The 21,188-nt window shown below is 32.5% G+C and overlaps 1 protein-coding gene across 1 annotated transcript in view; it reads right to left on the bottom strand.

The window, feature by feature from the left end:
• LOC124532922 (probable G-protein coupled receptor 158) overlaps positions 1 to 21,188 on the bottom strand; it is a 213,419-nt gene that overhangs the window by 20,496 nt on the left and 171,735 nt on the right. Inside the window, exon 4 of the mRNA XM_047108051.1 lies at positions 18,730 to 18,853. Coding sequence (XP_046964007.1) covers positions 18,730 to 18,853 — 124 coding nt within the window. The remainder of the gene's footprint in view (positions 1 to 18,729; positions 18,854 to 21,188) is intronic.

The raw sequence follows: 21,188 nt of genomic DNA, 5'->3' as shown, positions 1-21,188 counted from the left end.
AGAAAATCATATGAAATCTCTTTTTCAAAATTTCAATATCTTAAAATATGCAGGTGATCGTATTTTGTTTTCTTGTTGTGATGTTAATATGTTTGTAAAGCTTCCATTTGCAACAGCTGAAAATAAACTTCATACCTACGAAACGAAAATAAAAGTATTGTGAAATATATTTAACATTTTACTTTTATTAATTTGAAGCGTTTTTTAACTTTTGTTGAGTTTCCGGAGTGAAAATAATTTTAAAAATATTATGCATTGCACAATCTGATGGAAGGCGGTCAGCTTGTTGGAGTCTGTGTGCATCCAACTATTAAATTAAACTTCTCGGGTCCCTCGAGTTTGACCTCACCATAGACTGTATCTTGACATTGAAAATCTAGTGAGTTAATTGAATCGACCAAGATTGTATACATAGTTTCACAACTAGTAAAGTGTTACGTTTTAGGTCATCGATTTTACTGATAAATATCATTTAAACGCAATGAGGTCAATATACGATGAGCAAATCTTAAGAGTCGAATTAATAAGTATTGGAAAGCCGAAATGAAATAGTGATTATTAACTACAATCTCCACCGGATCAGATTAAGACGAACAAAGTTTGATTTGTGGTGACGAAAAATTGTTCTGAGAAATGGTTAATATTTACAGTGAAAATCTCTAAAAAACGTGGTAACCATTTGCCATCAGGTGGCCCATATGAACGTCTGCTAAATTACATTATTCAAATAAAATTGTATCCCAAAGAAGGTCCATCTCGTTTGCTAATTAATCAAAACCCCGTGTTTCCATGTTCAATTCACGGAATTGGGGTCTGCTCGTATAAAATAATGGCGGATTTAAACTTCATCGAACCGTTTGAGTCGATTCGTAATACGGGTGAATAATGTTACTGCATTTTATACTTAGAACAGGTTGAACTTTAGAAGTGACAGATCGAAATTACAAAAAAAACTGTAAGGTGTCGTAAGACATATGGGGTATATTTTGTATTAAATAATAAACACAAATAATCGGAGTGGTTAGTAAAATCTCCGGTGAATTAAAACGATAACAAAAATAAGTTTAAAAAAAACCACGTAAAGAAGAAAAGAGACAGAGAGAAAGATAGGTCTTTTTTTGTTACGATACCTGCTAGTTCAATCTACTATTAATAACTTTATTCCATCAAAGCAGGCATATCAAATGTCCAATGTTTGTAAATTTTTACTGTTTTCATTACCTACGTACCTTAGCACGTAAACCACTTTAGTCTTACAAACCGAGCAACCTATAGCAACCGAGCATAAAAATAATTACCAATTAAAGACATAAATTGGTTATTATGGGCATATTTCTTTATATAAGTGAAAAGTGTAACCCATTTGTCAGTAGGCCAAATTTCCGTAACATAAATTCCGATATGCCACTTCCATTTCTACTGACCTTATTCTGAGGTACTATAGTGATCTACGCTTCATCGGGTCAAACCTCAACTGACCGTGCTTTGACACTGAAAATCTATATGAAGATCTCATTGGGCCGAATGGAATTAGTGAATCATTCCAGCTTAAACTATGACGCAATCGAAGCCCTATCAGATCGAAAAGTTATTCAGCTTACTTCGATTTGGAATTCTCCGAATATCAGTATCTTAGTAGACTATATTCATGACTTTGTTCTCGAGTGCTTTTTTAAATATATGAGCCCAAAAGTGACTGGAAAAAATTGTTGAGTAAACTAAAATTATTACTTCACTTATGACCTGAAGATATAATAAAATGGTTAACGTATTGTCTTCTCAAGATTGAATAAATCGTTATAACTGTTATGACTTTGTGTGAATATGCTGTTGAGATTTTTTATATAATTTTAAAGTCTGTGATACAGAGTAACCTCTGTGTCAAATTTCATCAAGATTCGTTCAGCGGATCTGGCATGATAAGTAACAAACAGCTATCCATCCAAACTTTCGACATTATAATATTAGTAGGATTTAAGACTTCTACAAATATTTTGTTCGAAATTTTCGAGAATCTGTTATACAACCGTAGTCAAATTGGATTTATCCCTTCGTCTATGTTTACAAAATGTACTTAAAGTAAGTAATCAGCCTCGTAGCCCATTTCGATGTTGAAGAAATAAAATTTATGAATATTCCATTACCATCAATCGGAGTACTTTTAGCATTACGAAAAAATCTTACCATTTTAAAAATTAATATTGTAATACGTTATTAAAAAGTGATCTTTCTCGCTTTATTTTATTTACAAAATATAAATCATTAAGCTGTAACCAAGAGCTTGGAAAATATTATCAGGACGTTATAGTCATCATCATACATCTAATAAATAATAATAAATAAATATGAGACAACATCACATACATTACTCTGATCCCAATGTAAGTAGCTAAAGTACATGCGTTATGGAAATTCAGAAGTACCGACGGTACCACAAACACCCAGAGCCAAGAGATTATAGAAAACTAAATGATAACACCGACTCGGCCGGGAATCGAACCCGGGAGCTCGGCGTGGTGTACCGATGAAAACAGGTGAACACGTCGTCGAACATCTGTTAATTCATCTATGACAAATCTATTAAAAGTTCGCCCAGTTGTATAATCTCGATTGACTTACAATCATCAAAATTCAATATTATTAATAACAATATTTGTAAGATTTAACTTTATTGTTAGCAATAGGGTTTCGTGCCAGCCCTTCTGGACACCGACTATTCACCATAATATATTCTACCGCTACGCAGCAATACATAGTGTACCTACTTCGGTTTCAAGGATGAGTGAGCCAGTGTAACTTCTGCCACAAGGGACATTCCAATATAGCCGTTTCTAAGGTTAAATGCACATTGTTTATCTAAGAAATATCTTTTTACAGGTCACTTATCATAAGGTGGTAATTTCCCGTCTATTTATGTAAACTATTTTTATTCTCTACTAACGGCCCGCCCAGGCTCGAGTGCAAAGCTGTTACTTAATGTACTACAGAATTTGTTTATTTACGACATCACAGTAGCTTCTAAAATTATCAGAGTTTCATTAATATATCGTCCAAAGATTATATACAAAAACTTTCCTCTTGAATCACTCTATCTATTAAAAAAACGCGTCAAAAACTATTGAATAGTTTTAAATATTAAAGGATATAGGAACAGAGAAAGCGACTTTGTTTTACCTTTACATATAATAAAATTGGAGTTTCTGTTTGTAATATTAAAACTGCTCTATTTTACTCAATGCACATGTATATGTCCCGTTTATACAACACGGGACATAATTATACCAAAATAACTTTTTTTACAATTTTTGTTTGTTCCGGCTACTCTCTGGAACGGCTGGACCGATTTTGACGGGACTTTCACTGGCAGATAACTCATATAATAAGGAGTAACTTAGGCTACAATGATATGTTTTTTTTTTTGTTAAATTTAAAGGCGTACAAGGTCACGGACACAGCTATTACTATATTGTTGGAATAAACAAGCAACATATGCGTCAAATCACACAACTTCCCTTAAAAAAAAAGGCGGGAGATTCGTGGTTGACACATTGAGATCGCGAATATAATTATTACGGTGTAATGTGATTATTGATGGTTATTTGTGTTGTAGACTAAATATTTTTCTGTTGTGATAGATTGATTGTTATTTTGTTTTAAAGATAATTGTTTTAGAGGTTAACCTACTTCCTACTTCTGGTTCTAAAAATATATCTAAACATAATGGATGCTAAAAATGATGTTGTAAATAATGAAATCGTTAAATCGTTAACATCGAGAGAATCTCGTTTACAGGCAACGAAAATTCGGATGGATCGGTGTTAGGGACGAGGGAACGGTGACACAACGATTGACACGGTAAAGTTTTAAACTCAAGGTCGACCTTGTTTGCGGGACAAAGTAACTCAATGTTTGAAATAAACTTAACCAATTACGATGTATTTTTGGAGTGACTTATCTTTTATTATAAAAATAAATATACTGGCTTAGCGATTAGTTTATAAGATCGTGTCATTACATAGTATAAAACAAAGTCGTTTACTGCTGTCTGTCCCTATGTATGCTTAGATCTTTACAATTATGCAACGGATTTTTAACAGGTTTTTTATAATAGATAGACTTATTCAAGAGGAAGGTCTATATATTATATGTGCACAATATAGTGCAGAATTAATGAAAAACTTTGAACATTGTAAAACAGTCTGCTGTATATTTAGTTTCAGTATTGCAAACGTAAAGTAATATTCCACCAACCCGCATTAGAACAGCGTGGTGGAATATGTTCCAAACCCTCTCCTTAATGGAAGAGGAGGCCTTATCTCAGCAGTGGGAAATGTACAGGCTGTTACTTTACTTTTTAATTTAATTGCAAACGTGCGAGGCCGGGTCGGTATTATATGTATAAAAGTTGAATCGTGCCAATGTTATTGGAATTTTCTGTCGAGTCGTATCAACAGTGTAAAACCTTTGGAGCTCCACCTGAACTCTTTCCGGTCATGTCAGATTTACCGTCGCACTCCATTATCAGAGTGAAGGAATAGAGGTAATTTTGCTTGCTCACATACTTAGCGAGACTCTCGCTTGAGTCGAAATAGGTCAAAACAACAACTATATTATTATAGCCAGTCTTATTAGAAGTTTTACAAGTGACTAAGTGGTCCTCAATGCTAACAACAGTTCATTGATCTAATTAATAGTATCACTTATATTACATACAATTTGTTATTCGCACAATGAGTGTTAGGTGAAACAGATTAAACACTTCAATTATGAAAATATATAGTTGAAAAAAAATATTGACTTAATAAAAAAAATCAAAATATAGTCAATCGAGTAGGCTTTAACAAGCACTTTTGAATCGTCATTAAACAAATTATATTAAGTAAATCTACCAGGTTCGGAAAGTAGATTCTAGCGAGAAGAACCAGTAAGAAAATCAGAAGTTACTCTTTTTCAAAATTTAAAAATACAAAGTCATGTTAATAAAATACCATTACTTATGTAATACATCCTGCCTATTAAGAAGGAAGCCAACAAGTCTATTAATTTCACACTTTTTACCATCGATATAATCTTGTATAGAATGCCTTATTTACCAATGTACTTTTTAAAAATGATTTTAATTTATGAAACGGCAAAGTTAAAATATCTCTAGAACATCATACATATCTCTGTATTGGAATTTGAACAGGGATTGATGGCTCGATTTTTATGACGGTACTGACGAAAAATAGAGAGACACTGTTATAAAATAAACGGATGCGGCCGAAAGGCCATTTATAAAACGGACGTGCCATCATTCGAGCAATGAGAGTAAAAGATTTTGTTGCTGCAGAAACGGGAATTTATTGCCGCGTTGAAAGTTCACATAAAATTGTAGCGTCAACAGAATAATTGTTTTAGTGATATGTCTTGTTTTGTTCGACGTTTTCTATGTATTAATTGTATTTGTTACAGATTTATATTGAAACTAGTTTTTATCCGCGGTTTCGCTCGCGTTTAAGAGGTTGGTTATAATCTGTTAGACGAATAAAACTAGCCTTGTCCTGTTCTTTCTTGGAGTTCAAGTTTGCTCCACACCAAAATCATCAAATTCGGTTCGGTCGGTGACTTGCTTGTGATTAGTTTCATTAAAATTCTGCCACGTATGTATCCATCAATCCGTATTGGAGCAGCGTGGTGGAATAAGCTCCAAACCTACTCCTCAAATGGAGGGGAGGCTTTATCCCAGCGGTGTAAAGTTACATATTCATATCAATGCGGCTTCGCTTGTATTTTAGGGCGTTGGTTGTCAGTGTCAGGCAAAAAAAGAAGCCTTTGTCCTTAGTTTGCTTCATACCTAATTTCATCAAATTAGGTTCAGCGGTTTGGTCGTGAAAGAACGACAGACAGGCAACCCTGTCTGTCGTTCTTTCACATTTATAATATTAGTATAGGCGAAAATGTGTAATAAAGAATTTAAATCATTAATATTATTAGTGCTTTTGATCTGGATACGAGATTTACAATCTGAGCGGTACAAACCATTAAGAGGATCTCAAATTAAGTTTTGGATGTTATAACCATTATAGTAAATGGTGAATATAAATTTAAAAAAATTGGACAAAATAAAATGGCTACCATATAAAACAAACTAAACACACACAAATATAAATAAAAAATACACACACAAACTAACAAAGTTTTCTTTCAATTTATTGTTAATTTGTGTAACATAAATTACATTAGTAACGTTTTTTCGCCTTCAAAATTATTCAACATTTCGTCTCTAATCCAGCTTTGTAAAATATGCTGAGTATTTTCACCAAAACTATTACTGTGTCTAAAAAGCCAACGATCTCGTTTAAGGGCCGTCCGTCGATTTGCATACTTATGTCAGTTCTGGCGTTCTACAAAACAGTGCCTACCGTATTGTGTAGATCTGATCTTTTGATGCGACCGACGCCCTTGACTTGACCTCTAGACCACTAACTCTTGCAATAAACCAAATAACACAGCTACAGCCGTCTTCTAATAAAATAAGTTCTACTTTCGTTTTTATTTTAAATTTCATATATTTCTGTCCCGATGTACAACCGCGAAGTAATTTCATATCCCTTATATATGGTAGGCTTTTACGTAATGGCGTATCAAATTTGTAATAAGGCTTTTTTTATGACGGAAAATAATTTATGAACACATTATAGTAATAGCTTAAATCTTAATTAGGGAGGGAATGTTAAAACATCTGCACCACCAAGCGAGTCATTATAATAATACAGCTTCCCCGTATAACTAAAACGTCTGTCTCCATGGCGATGAATGATATGAAATATAATATTTGACTATCGAACGTAACAAACATGGCATCTAAATACATGACTGAAATATTTCCCAATCAATGGTTCCCAAACCAAATAATACTACGTCGATATTTGCTTGCAGATATTGCGTAAATTCGGAACGAATACACATTTGCGTTAGGACTAAGTTTTCCGCCTAAATTCAAGCTTCGACAATTCAAAAGGACATGAATTTTAATGTAGAATATCTGTTGTATTCCCGTGGAAGTACACAACAACAAAAACAATGGCCCGTAAATTTCCCAATGCTGAGCTAAAGCCTCCTCTCCTCTTGAGGAGAAGATTTGGAATACATTCCACCACGCTGTTCCACTACGGGTTGGTTGAATGCACATGTGGCAGAATTTCGATGAAATTGAAATTAGACACATGCAGGTTTTCAGGTTTCAGCACGAGATGAATTATAAACACAAATTAAGCACATACGATTATATATAGTGGTGCTTGCCTGGGCTTGAACCCGAAATCATCGGTTAAGATGCACGCGTTCTAACCACTGGGCCATCTCAGCTCATTCATCACGTGGAAGTATTAGGCTTAAATTAGGTATATAGTTTAATATCGCTGAACGTTGACTGAATGTTAAAAAAGATTTTAGACGTTCCAGCCAAGAAATGATTTATTCAGATGGGCTTTTACAAGCTCTTTTGAATCTTAATATCGCGGTTGCTTAAAATGTTTACTTATTTATTTACAAGATTCTTAAACATTCTTTATGTGACTTTTCAGCGTTGTCAGTATCAGCTTTAGTACAATTTATTACTCTAGTTAGCGACTGTTTATTGACCCTTATTTTCTTATTAAATTTAAATTTAGAACTTTGAATTTAAATAATGGTAATTATTTTTTTAATGTTGACTTAACTTTAAAACCAATCATAAATCATAATTTAAATAACTAAAACTTTATTAAAACAAATCATTATTCCCCGTAAGTCTGTGTAAACATTACTCGGAAATCGACCGATTCAAATAAATCTATTCCATACGCAATATACTTTCTGGGAAATTCATATATAATATTTAATCTAAGTTAAACAGTTAGGGATAGTTAAAATATTTCATTATTATTAAGTAAACCATAGCCTGTGCTTACAGCTAATAAATGTACGAAGAATTGTAAGTCTGAAATATATAAAATAACTCTTAAACATTTTCCATTCAATATTATGGACGGCTTTCTTTCGCATGACTAAGGCCGGCGAGTCACGAAATACCCAAAACCAATTTCAGTGAGCATTCACGGTTTCTAGAATCTAGATAAATGACGGAAGAATAAAAATGTAATGTCAGGATATTCACGAAATTAGTAACATTTTGTTTCCTTTTCGTTTGATTATAAACAAATCATAAAGAGCCAAGATGGCCTAGTTGTTGGAAAGCGTGCCGATGATTGCGGGTTCAAACCCAGGCAAGCACAACTGAATTTTCAGGTGCTTAATTTGCTGACCAGGTGAAAGAAAACATCGTGCGGAAACCTGCATGTGTCTAGTTTCATCGAAATTCTGCCACATGTGTATTCCACCAAACGGCATTGGAACAGCGTGGTGGTTTCAAACTTTCTTCTCAAAGGAAGAGGAGGCCTTAGCCCAGCAATGGGAAATTTACAGGCTTTTGTTGTTGGTGTTATTATAAAAAAAATATTATATTCAATGTTTTTGCTTTGGGAATTTGAACCTTCAGAGCTTTATTAATTTTGGGTATATATATATATATTATCCTATATCAACAATCAATGAAATTACTTCCAAATAAGCCGCCATGTTATACCGTCTAAATATTATAAGTTTTAATAATTAATAGTTTTGACTATTGATTATGATTTCGCAATTTATATCAGGGTTTATTTAAATACTAGCTATACCCGCCCGCTTCGCTGGGCATTAGTCGTAGAAAAATATTTTTTAATTTTTCATTTTGTAATTAATTAACGATACAATGTACAAATAATCAAGAAATATGCGAGATCTAATCAAATACTTAAAATTATTTCATTTAATATTCGTCAATGATGTTCTCGATAGGCTGCAGATTGGTCATAACACCCATAAACTTATTTATTAAGATCATATCTTCTTTTTTTTTGAATCCGGAAACACATATAATTTATGAAAATGTTTTTGTTTGTGTAATCTCTATGTAAAGTTGGTACGATGATAATTTTAATTAAATTTCTATAGTCTAGAAAACACCAAAAACGTCCTCTATTATCCGGTTCTATCAAATATCGATGATATAACATTTACAACCTTGTCATCTGTATGTATCTCGTAAATAAATGTACCCTTTGGCTCGAAGTTTTGATTGGTTGCATCGAATCCTTCGTTCTCGACTATAGCGTACATGTCAACAATGAATTGTTAAAACAGTTGACGATACTTCAGTATATGGTTAGATTGATTATCTCTAATTATACGATACGCATAAAAATCAAACTCTTCGATGTCACAGAGCCAGTCGTGAGGTTATTTTGATACAGTCCGAGATGATATCCATCTTCTGCTCGCATAATCATAATTGGATAATCGTAATAATTGTCATACGATTGATATTTTTCAGCGACACCTTGATTTTTTTTGTGTGGCTTAGTGATAACAATACCTCGTTTTGTAATTTCTGTACCGACAATTACAGCTGTGACATCAGGAGCTATTATAAGCTTTAATACGCCTTTTATGCTCTGCATTCTATCTGCATTGATAATTACTTTGAATCATTTGTTGTTTCACTATCTAGAGCAGTTTTGGGCATAATCCTAAATTTAGCAATGATTTCTCGATTAGTTGTGGTACTGAACATGCATCAAAGATCAATCTTTTTCTACGTTGTCCGTGAAATAAATGTCCAGAAATTGGGGATTTTATTTATATACTGGAAAAAGTGAACCAATCATATGATACATTTTAAACGTAGACGCGAAATTATTGTATTGTACAATATTTGTTACTTACAACAGATGTCATTTAAAAGCATGAATTGTAATTTCTAATATACTGAAGGAAATATTTAGACTCCTTAATAGTTCCCGTTGTGGTAAATACATTTTACCAGTGGAGTAGCATATACCAGCAGTTTATTTAGTGTGACAATATGGGCATACTATATTCATTGACCCAATGATCACATCGGGATTCATCTTGCTATCATAACCTATATAGTAATTGAAGGCTGATTTATTGAGATTGGTTCTAGTTCTTGAATTAATCTTTTTTGATCATTCATCATCCAGTAATTGGGCTTGTCAGGTTTATCAGTATCTCTTGATAAAGATGCTTGTTCGAAGATCTGGAACTTGATCATTTCGTTGACTAACTGTTTTGGCAGCTCTTAAAGTAGAAATTCGGATTTTATTTGTTTCTAAACGTATTTCTTGTCGGTGTGTTGATTCCGTAGCTCTTTTGGATGACGCTACGCATATAGTGTTGATATTCCGATCTTTTGTTTCTTCAATGGCATGGTGGTTTCTATTTATATAAATAAGTTGTTTTTTTTTTGTTATGTGTCTTACGTTTACATTTTATACTAAAGATTCATTGTCATTGGAGTTATGAGTATACTTACCAATTATGATTATTGTTTTCTTTCTTATAATCAAAACAGCTAATCACTTCTTCCCATATATGTAATTTATAATAATCTCATCTCAATCTCATTTTAAAATGACAATTATTATTGTTGTGATTATTTTATGTTTATTGGCATATGACGGAAATTAAGTTAGTTGTTATGCTTTTTTTATAGATGTTCATTTTTTATTTCATATTTTATAATTATCGGTTGATCGGAATATAAATGTATTGTGATACACATAGGGGCCATCTGTTGGTTATTTTTAATGATACGGATGAAATAATTACTTTCTCCATAAAACAATAGATAAACATACCAATTTTTATAATGAACGATCAAATTGTTTCTGAGTTTATCGATGACATACATGCAAACACATCCTTTTGGCTATCTACATATACTTTTGTATGTATAGATAGCCAATGATTTGCGCAAGTACATGTTTTTCCTGTATGCCAATTTTTATAATGATACAGACACACAAAAATTTCAAAAATGGTAAAAATTAAGTCAGTCAAAGAACACATGACGAATTACGACAAAAATAAGTGTACAGACAGACTCTAGTGATTTATATAATAGTATAGATTTAGTACTCACGTGCGATAGCTTTATTATTAGCGTATTTTAAGAATAACTTTGGTGTTTCTTTACCGATTTCTATGATTTTTTTTATGGAATAGTTAATACTGTTAACTTTTGTAATTTGGGATGATTGAGAGTGTTACAAACGTAGGAATAGACAAATATAATCAGAAAGCTTCGAACTACTAAGCTATTGGGAGAGACACGTGTTATTGTGAGTCAACCATAAAAGGTAGACATAGGCTGTCATGGGATATTTTTTGTATAATTTTAAGGAGAACATTTCCGTATTACATGATTTCTGTGTAGCTTTAACCATTAAGGTTAAACACGCGATGGAAGCTCAAAATATGGGGTAACTTTCCCGTTTTTCAGACATTTCCCTTCAGTGCTCTGCTCCTATGGACTTTAGCGTGATGAAAAGTATACTATAACCAGCTCAGGAGTATGAAAAATAATTGTACCAAGTTTCCTTAAAATCCGTCGAGTAGTTTTTGTTTCTATAATGGTTATATGGACAGACAGACAGACAGACAAAAATTTTACTGATTGCATTTTTGCTATCAGTATCGACCCCTGATCACCCCCTGATAGTTATTTTGTAAAAATATTTCATGTACAGAATTGACTTCCCTACAGATTTATTATAAGTATAGATAAAAAATATAAGAATTAAAATGACTGAATAAACTATACAGATCACGAAAAGAATTTGTTTATTTTCAAAATTTGAGCATTGTTCATACTTAACCTGTAAATTGATTACATTTTTTTGTTAAAAGTAAGAATTTTATTTCTAAATAATGCTTTGTACTGACTTACAATAATAATCTCAGTACAAGTATTGCAGTAGATAACTCATCTGATAATCTATTAAATATCCTTTCATAATAATTGTATTTTTGATCATAATTCCAAATTTATCTAAAAATTAGCTATCCGCCCCGGCCTCGCACGGGTACAATACTAAATATACAACAGATTTTTTAATTTACGACATCACATTACAAACTTCTAAAATTATCAAAGTTTCTTTACTATATTTTCCATGTATGTATTATATATGAAAAACTTCCTCTCGAATCACACTATCTATTAAAAAAACCGCAACAAAATCAGTTGCGAGAAAGCAATGTTTTATAATATGTAGAGATATGCTTCAAGTAGATAATGTAAAATTTGGCATTATATTCTCGATCAGTTCATACTATACGCAAATACTATTTTTGGTAGTCATGGTATCTGTGAAATATGAGAATATTTCATGTTTACTGCAAAGAGGAAATCTTGTTACCAAATTCTAATAGCCTAACGGGGAGTAATACTAAGCTATTTAATCTTGACAAACGAATGGTTACGTTGGGTCTTAATGTGGGCCTAGTCAAGGCCCATTTCGCGCTGAAATTATGAATTGTTATTTTGAATTTTGTAACAATGTTCAGATCATTTTTATTAAGTCTGTTTTATCCTTATTACTGATAAAACTATAGTTATAAGGTTCATCGTTTTTGGTTCAGTGGTTTGTTCGTGAAAGAAAAATAAATAGACAGAGTTAGTTTTTTATTATATTAGTATACATTATAATATGCTGTAAGATTAAAGCTTGAAAAAATGATGTGCTACTTTATAAATATAATGATTCCATATAATGGCTTTGATATATAAAGAAGCATTACTCTAAAACTAATATCATTCCTGAGTGAAAGTATATAAATTAAGTTCCTATTATCTTATTTCAATTATTAATCAAAGGCACTCTCGGGTAGCTGGGGTGTCTCGATAATACAAAAATAACGTAACGGTGCTCATTGCTTTCTATTAAATAAATAGTACCTTAAAATACATATCAAAACAATAAAAATAAGAAATTTAGTAACATCAATAAAATACGAAAAAAATGTGACCTATAAAGGTTTTTTTGTAAGAAGGAGGAACTCACCGCAGAGCACGTTTGTCAACTGTCATAATTTGACATAGGACATTGACTGTAACAATTATAAAGATACCCATTTCAGAATACCGTATCACCGTCAGTTGGCTGTCAATATTTCACGAGTGAGATGCGTGTCGAATTCGCCAGGTGTGTTTATGGATTAGAATTTGATTTTGACATTTCAAATTTTCGCATCATAAAAAATACCCGATCTGTATGTTCGGATTTATGCGTATTTCCGTGATCATATTTTATTTCAGTCAGCTCGTTACCATGACGGGTGTCAGTGTGTTGAAACGTCGAGAGAGATAAAAAAATATATACGATCGCAACTAAAATTTGAGTATAATATTATGTAAAATGTATGCGAATGTACAATGCTAGATAACCGCCCAGTTTATTACATCTCATTAATAAGCATTCATTAATAATATAATAATCACAGATGGTACGGTTTTATTATGCTATAGGTTGTAAGACGTGTATAATATAGGCCACCTGATGGTAAGTGGTCACCACCGCCCATAGACAATGGCGCTGTAAGAAATATTAACCATTCCTTAGATCACCAATACGTCACCAACCTTGGGAACTAAATCATTAGGCTCTTGTGCCTGTAGTTACACAAGCTCACTCACCATTCAAACCGGAACACAACAATACTGAATACTTTTGTTTGGCGGTAGAATATCAGATGTGGTGGTATCTACTCAGACGGGCTTGCACAAAGCCAGAAGAAAATTGTGTTGTTTGTACCCACTCATCAGATATATTAGCAGATGTGATCCAGTTTGAAAGGTTTTAGTTAGTGTTTTACATAAATGTTTTAATATTTTAGTTTCTAATGGCAGCAGAGCATAATTCTGACTCCATCACTGCACCTCCATCGAAACTGACTACTATTGCCCATGGACCTCTGAAATACGTAGGGCCGTATCAGGTGCGTTGCTGACTTTTAAGAAATGGATAATATTTCTTACAGCGCCAATGTCCTTGGATTGATGACAACTCAGATTGCTTACATATTTAATTGTTATATTTAAAGCATTTGTCATCTTTCAGATATAAGATTGGTGTTGACTCCACCATGCTGCTCCAATGGAGCTTGATACATATGTGGCAAATTTACTTCTTTTGACTCTGTTTTGCTTTATCATTACGAATAATATTTGTATGTATAAATTAAACACATGAGTGCTCAATAGTAATTTGTATCGAATCTCGTCAACACTGATGAATGAATAAGAAAGTAAAAAGAAGTGACTTATAATCATAGTTTTAAAACAAATAAAGTAAAAGTATGCTCATTATAAGCACCACTTAATCTAAATTACGGAATGAGCAAAAGTCTCTGAGCACTCAATAAAATGGTCCTTTATTTCCAAAGTACCTAAAACAGTTTCTATCGATTGGCCTCTTAAAGTAAGTAAGATCCATCTCGGTTAACATCTGTTATATTGGAGTGATTCTCCTTTGAATAAAATTCAGGACCAGATTTCTTTAAAGCTTTGGGTGTACCCAAACGAAAACGATCGTCTTTTTGATTTAAGAATATGTTTGATAATGTAATCAAATATATGACATATTTTTTTTTAATCGTGGTAGTTAGATAGACGTGGCTAAAATACAACCTTGGATTTAGTATTTAATTCGTCACCACCTATTTGTATATTTTTTATAGTTAGAAGGTAAATAGGCCTGATGGTGAGTGTTCAGCATTAGGAACTGAGATGTTATTTCCTTTGTGTCTGTAGTTATACTGGCTCACGCACCCTTCAAGTTAGAACACAACAATATCAGTATTGCTGTTTGGCGTTGGAATACCTGATAGGTGAATGTTACCTACACGGACGGACTAGCAGAAAGTCTCAACACCAAGTAACAACAACACGTCTGTAATAAACTGACTGTATTGACAATTCCATAAAATGTTTTCCATTTCGCGTTAAATCAGAGTATTATCTATTCAAGTAGGCTCTTAGAAGCTCCTTTGAGATGTCAGTAACCGCTTTCGAATCGATTTGAAATGATAATTGCGAAGAACATAAAAAATCGGTAGGTAATCTTTCTTTTGATTGAAAAACAATATCAAGGAAGACATAGTCAACTATTACAATTATAATATGAGTGATTGAACAAATAAATCCTATATAGAAAGCTATAACACAAACTCAGCGCTTTTTATTTATTTACTAGATGTGCCCGCTTCCTTATATAAGTTTGAAAAATATTATTGTATTCCAGAGATTAGCCGGAATAAAACAGACAGACAGACAGACCGACAAAAAGTTTAAAAAATATTATTTTAATATTCATATGTACCTTGTATCCATACATTTATGCATTGTGTAAAACAGGGCTATTTTAATATTACAAACAGACACTCCAATTTTAATATATATATATATATATATATATATATATATATATATATATATATATATATATATATATATATATAAGAGCATATCAAGGCGACAAAAAATTGGATCCGTGTGAAGTCGGAATAAATCACTTGTGCAAATATATATATATATATATAAATCGCCTTGATATGCTTTCGTTTCTGATTTTGTATTCGCATTTATTGCTTCACTATACTGAGTATGCATAGGCACACTCTATCCGCTCTTGTAATTTGTTTCTGCGATTTTTCCATTTTATTTAATTATAATAATGTAGTTGTTTACTTCCTCGTAAAACATTACCTGTTTAATCTAATTGCTAATAATGGGCTGAACAATATTATATCCGAGAAATGACATAGTTTCAAAGTTTGGAACACTTTTGAACTGATTCTGAATTCTGAAAATGGTGTTACAGTTTGCTCGAATAAATACGACACTTTTCAATATGTAATAATATATCGTTAATTCCTAAGTACTTGAATTCAAAAGTTGTAACGTCGATAGAATTCGTGGCGTATAAGTTTTAAGCTGATTACATCAGCACGAGCTGTATAAATATCGCCACAGAAATGCCATTCGCGACGAGATTACAAAGCTTATGTTTTAAAAAAGGTCATATGCTCGACATTCATTTGCATAATAATAGTTTCATTTCGAAGCCAGCGCATGCACCGACTCCGATGAATACTCGGCCGCCGTGCTCTCGCGGTACTCTGTTGCTTTACAAATAAAGGTTGTATGCGTTTGTAATTGTTATAACTGTTCAGCTTAATAGGTAAATTTTATTTAATATTCTTTGGATTATATTTTATTTATTAATTAAGATTGAAGATATTATTTAATAATTTGTACGAGTCAGTATTTAAAATAATGTAACAAAACATTTTGTGGACTTTATAAATGCACCACTAGGTATAAATAACTATTATTCTACGGAACTTCACATCTATTCAAAAGATTTTTTAAGAATTTTTAAACCTAGGACAGGTTTTGCATTGATTCAATTTCAGTGTAAACGCGTGCAAACCGCAAGTCACTCATCTATATTTAGCGCCAAAGTAATGAAACTTTATTTAAATGAATCTTATTTAAATTAATCATTCTCTTTCAATCATTTTCATTTTTTTCCGGAAATAGTCGTGGTATCGCTATCTAATTTTTCCCAAAACCTTTTTTCCGCTGTCTAAAATTAATTATTTGTTAAATTGTAATAATTTAGAAAATTAATTGTTAAATACGGGTACATCATAAACAAAATGTTCATTGTGCACTTAAATTTTCTGCATATCTACGGTTGGAGTTTATACAAAATGAGATTATAACAAATATATACAGTAATAAGATCCCTTAAAATAGTGTGGGAAAATGGGATTCAAGTGGAGAGATTATTTGTTCTTGTACATTCACAATTATAACATTCGAGGAGTAAAAAGTGTGTTGTCAATTACAAATATTATATTCAAGCTTTGATTGAACAAAATAATCTTAATAAGTATCACGTATGTACTTATTAAGATTATTTTGTTCGAAGTTTCAGTAGAAGTTCTTGTCCTCTCGTCACGAACTGATTGCGTGCGTTGGAAGTCGATGGCAGTTCTTTGTTAACATCCATTACAATTTGATTACTTTCATTTCAGCATTTTAACTCGCAATGAAAGAATTTACGTGTGAAATCTTGATACTCAATTCAGAAGCAGTTATTTTAACTGTTTGAACTGATTTTGTATACTCGTTCAGTTTGATCATCACTTCGGCGTACCCAAGATGGTGGAAAAAATATTTTTAATGCTCTCCCACAATAAGGGTATAAAAAAAAATAAAAAGACTTATTGAGAATACGAGTTGAATTACTTAAAAAATAAAAAGTTTTTTAGATAACGAGTATTTAGCCTCTTATTCTACTTCAAATAAACCTGGCGAGAATGGCAAAAGCTGTACAAAGTGAAAGAAATAAGTGCAGTTGACGAGATCGATGTTTCGTGCCCTGATTGCTCCGCTGAGCATCATATCGAAAAAGACCCTTCTCAATCTCTACAAAGGATTCCACTGAGTGAAAAGTTCTTAAGTCGACGAAGCGTGAAAGCCTTTACACAACTTTTTAAATAACTGCTATCAGTGAAAAGTTTTCGAGATTGCAGTATTGTACTTTACTCCGAGTATTCAAATTGAATCAAATCGGAATAATTACAACTATTTTATCGTTTGAAATAAGGAAAAAAAAAGGGATTGACCAATCTACACTAATACCATAAATCTGTGTGTCGCTCTTTCACTTGCAAACCTCTCGACCAAATTTGATTAAAATTGGTATGAAGCAAATTTAAACCCCAAAGAAAGACATAGGCTACTTTTTTGCCTAACAAATGACAAACGGGCCCCTAAAACGGGATTGAGGGTGGGCGACAACTAGACTTGAACATACATACAAAAAATAATAAAATTAATATTTTAATATGCATCTATTGTCATAGTTGACAGAACAGATTTTTATATCCAAAGATTGTTGAAAATTTGTTGTTAGAAATGCCTTACACTTATGGCATGACTTGAAAGGATTTTTGCGCAATATTATCGGTTTTATGTGCCTTCCAAGACACAAAAGTGTAACTCTAGACTTTGGCCTAAATCTGGCTACGTGGCTTGACCCGGTGTTCGGAATTTGCGGCATCTATGTTCGAAATTAATTTTCCTGCACATGGTATTTGTTTCGGAGTTTTCGAGATAAAAAAAAATAAGAATTATAGTGAGTGTTATTCTTTTAATTAAACGGCACTAAATACGTGACAAAACTGGGTAAGGTGTACATGTATTTTCTATTCAACAAATAAAATAAGAAGGAGTACTTTTGGTTTTTCAAGGTTATTTGTGGTAATTTTGAATATTCGTTTATTTATGAGCACAAGTTTGACCGTTATTAAACAGTGTTAACACGGGTTAATCAACTGAAAACAGTATTAATCAAAATGAAGCAACGAAACGGATTACATGAAAATCTTTCATAGATTGAATTTCACATTTCATTTTTATTAATTTGCTCACAAAATTTCTCGTTAAATAAATGTGTGACAATATCGTCGTTCTCATCAACCATGTATAGTGTTACGTTTACAAGGTTTCACTGAAGGATGACCCGTTTCTTTTAGAAGGAACCTTGCAAGTTATGAAGCTATGTATTTCTTTAATGATTGATGTGTAACATTTTCCCCTCACTTTCCTACAAACCATGAGAGGGTTTTCGAGAAAAGGTACGGAAATGTACAACAGGAAGCTCGGGAAACACGCTATTTAACCCGACCAATGGGCGCGCGCCTTGCCATTGTTAGCATCAGATGGTACGCATTAGGTGAAATGATAGATCCTGTAAGACTAGTTTTTGTACAAAAAAGATGACTCACCTCTGTAGTTGTCTTCTTACACTTGTCGGTTCCCGCGAATATGTTCAGCTGCGTCGATCCCGGCTTGAGAGGACATTGGTCGATGTCAACTCGTCTCAGATCGATGTCTATACCGCTCGTTCCTCTGTTGACGAAAATGGTTTAATATTATAAGTGTGAAAAATCGTATGACGATCTCTTATAATAACATATCATTTCAATATTTAGTATTGATTATCCATACTAATATTATAAAATCGAAAGTAACTCTGTCTGCCTGTCTCGCTTTCACGCCTAATCTACAGAAATTTGGTACAAAAATAGTCTAGAGCCTGAGAAAGGAAATAGGCTATTATTTTGGAAACAAAGAGATACACCCTTTTGTATACCAATTATTAACGTAATATTTTAAGATAATTTGTAAATATATTTATATTCTACGTGAGAAAAGCCAGACATAATATCTAGACACAATAAAAAAAAAAAACAAATAAAATCTATTTTATTCAAGTAAACTTAACAATAAAGCGTTTTTGAATCGTCAATGTTTAAATACTGCCAACGTTTCGTATAGCCTCCAGCGAGAAGAAACGGGAAGAAATTCACATAGTTGCTCTTTTCAAATAAACAGATTTACAAAGCTGTTTTTACAATAATTCGTGTACAGTGACGGAATGTGAAGCCTAAATCAATTTTAAACCTAAACATATTTACTGATTGGTATTTTCTAATACTGAATATTTTAAATAACAATCAATTTCATTGTTTGATATTGGACGTCCCGTGACACCAAAATTTTTAAAATCCAGTACATATCTTTTAAAAAAATTCTATATAATATTTTGTAAATACATGAATGTGGAAGCAAATAGCTCGGTTTAATTGAAAACGTTTAGATTGGAGCAAATATTTGCGTATCTTTTACAAATAATTGATGTTAGGTAAATAGCGATGTTGATTCACAAAATTGGTTGATTCAAAAAATCATTTAATATAAATTCTCAAATGTTTTAATAACACTTTTCTCTGTTCTGTTAAAAATGTTGAAATTTTAATTCGCTTTCGTTAAGAAATACTTTGTGGGCTTTGTGAGAAAAACCAAACTTGTGTGATGCAGTGTGATGAAAATTCAAGTGGAGTGGTAGTGAGGTTGGCTGTTATTGTGTTCTTTTTTTAGAGCCTCAGTAGGTTGTAGGCTACTTGGGCCACCATTATTTTACTTGGTCACAACTCGGCGGCGAAGGAAATTAGTTTAAATGAAATTGTGCTACATGAATTCACCAATCTGCATTGGAACAGCATGGTGGAATATACTCTTGAATATGAGGTCTTAGCCTAGTAGTGGAAAATTTAAAGGCTAATTTCTACTTGACGGTAAAATGAGTGTGCAAAGCCAGCGACATCCACAACCATTAAGTAACGTTAAGTATTTTTGACTTTTTATGGAAAACAAAGAACGTTAAAACGTTTATACTCTTGTTTTTAGGAGCTAATGTTAAAGCAAGCTCATAACGTCAAGCGTCTAACTTGAAAAGCCAGACGGAGACAGTCAACAAGAAACTGCAACAGTCCTGCAGAAAGTATTTATCCTCCTTTTGCTTTAGACAAACACTAATGAAATTTTCTTTTACGAAAGCGAAGAAAATATTTCTAGGAGTTCACATAATTGACATTCTTTATTCATTCATTGATTGTCTGTAATTTAACACCGATTCTGAAATACCTCAGCCACATGTTGTATTAATCCAACAATAATTGCTGTTAGTAATTTTAATCTGGCCCTTTTACTCGTGCTAAATATTTCATTAAAAAATTGCGCGAACAAGGCCGTATTCCATACTTTAGGTACCTAAGTCTATTAATATCGTTATTAGTTCCAGAAACATGTAAATTGCTTTGTAAAATAATCACTAAGCCCAGATAGGTGGGCAGCAAAGTTGAAGTGTATTGGAACTTTGTAGACTAAATTCCTATTTATTTAAATTTATATTTATTTAAAAGCACTAAGGATGGCCGATTGTCTACTTAAAATATTATACTAACAAATCCGGATTATAGAACTAAGTAGACACGCATAATGTTCTAGGTAAAAAGAAATTATACGCAAGTATTTTGTATGTAAAGATAAATTTGTCAGTACCTTACGATTCAAGCTCTTCGCGATTACTGATTTAGGATATGATTAAGTGGTTCGAAGTGTATTTAAATAATAGGAATGTCTGATACCAGATTATTGACTAATTGCTATACTTAATGTATCGTCATAAATTCAGACATTGTAAGGAGTCCTTTATAATTTATCACCGGAAGCGAAACACACCAGGTGGCTGCTACCTGCTTAGTCAACGATGGCCCCGACCCCCGACATTACTTGCTTGGGGACTGCTTAGTGTATAATATAATTTATGATTATTTATGCCTATTTGAAAATAAGGTGTTGTTTTTGGAACGTTGTCTCATTTACCACGACGTCTTCTGAA

This window comes from Vanessa cardui, chromosome 1, assembly GCF_905220365.1.
Source record: "Vanessa cardui chromosome 1, ilVanCard2.1, whole genome shotgun sequence".
NCBI lineage: Eukaryota > Metazoa > Arthropoda > Insecta > Lepidoptera > Nymphalidae > Vanessa > Vanessa cardui.
The sequence above is the reverse complement of the archived record's forward strand: the minus strand, read 5'-3'. Positions and strand labels throughout refer to the sequence as shown.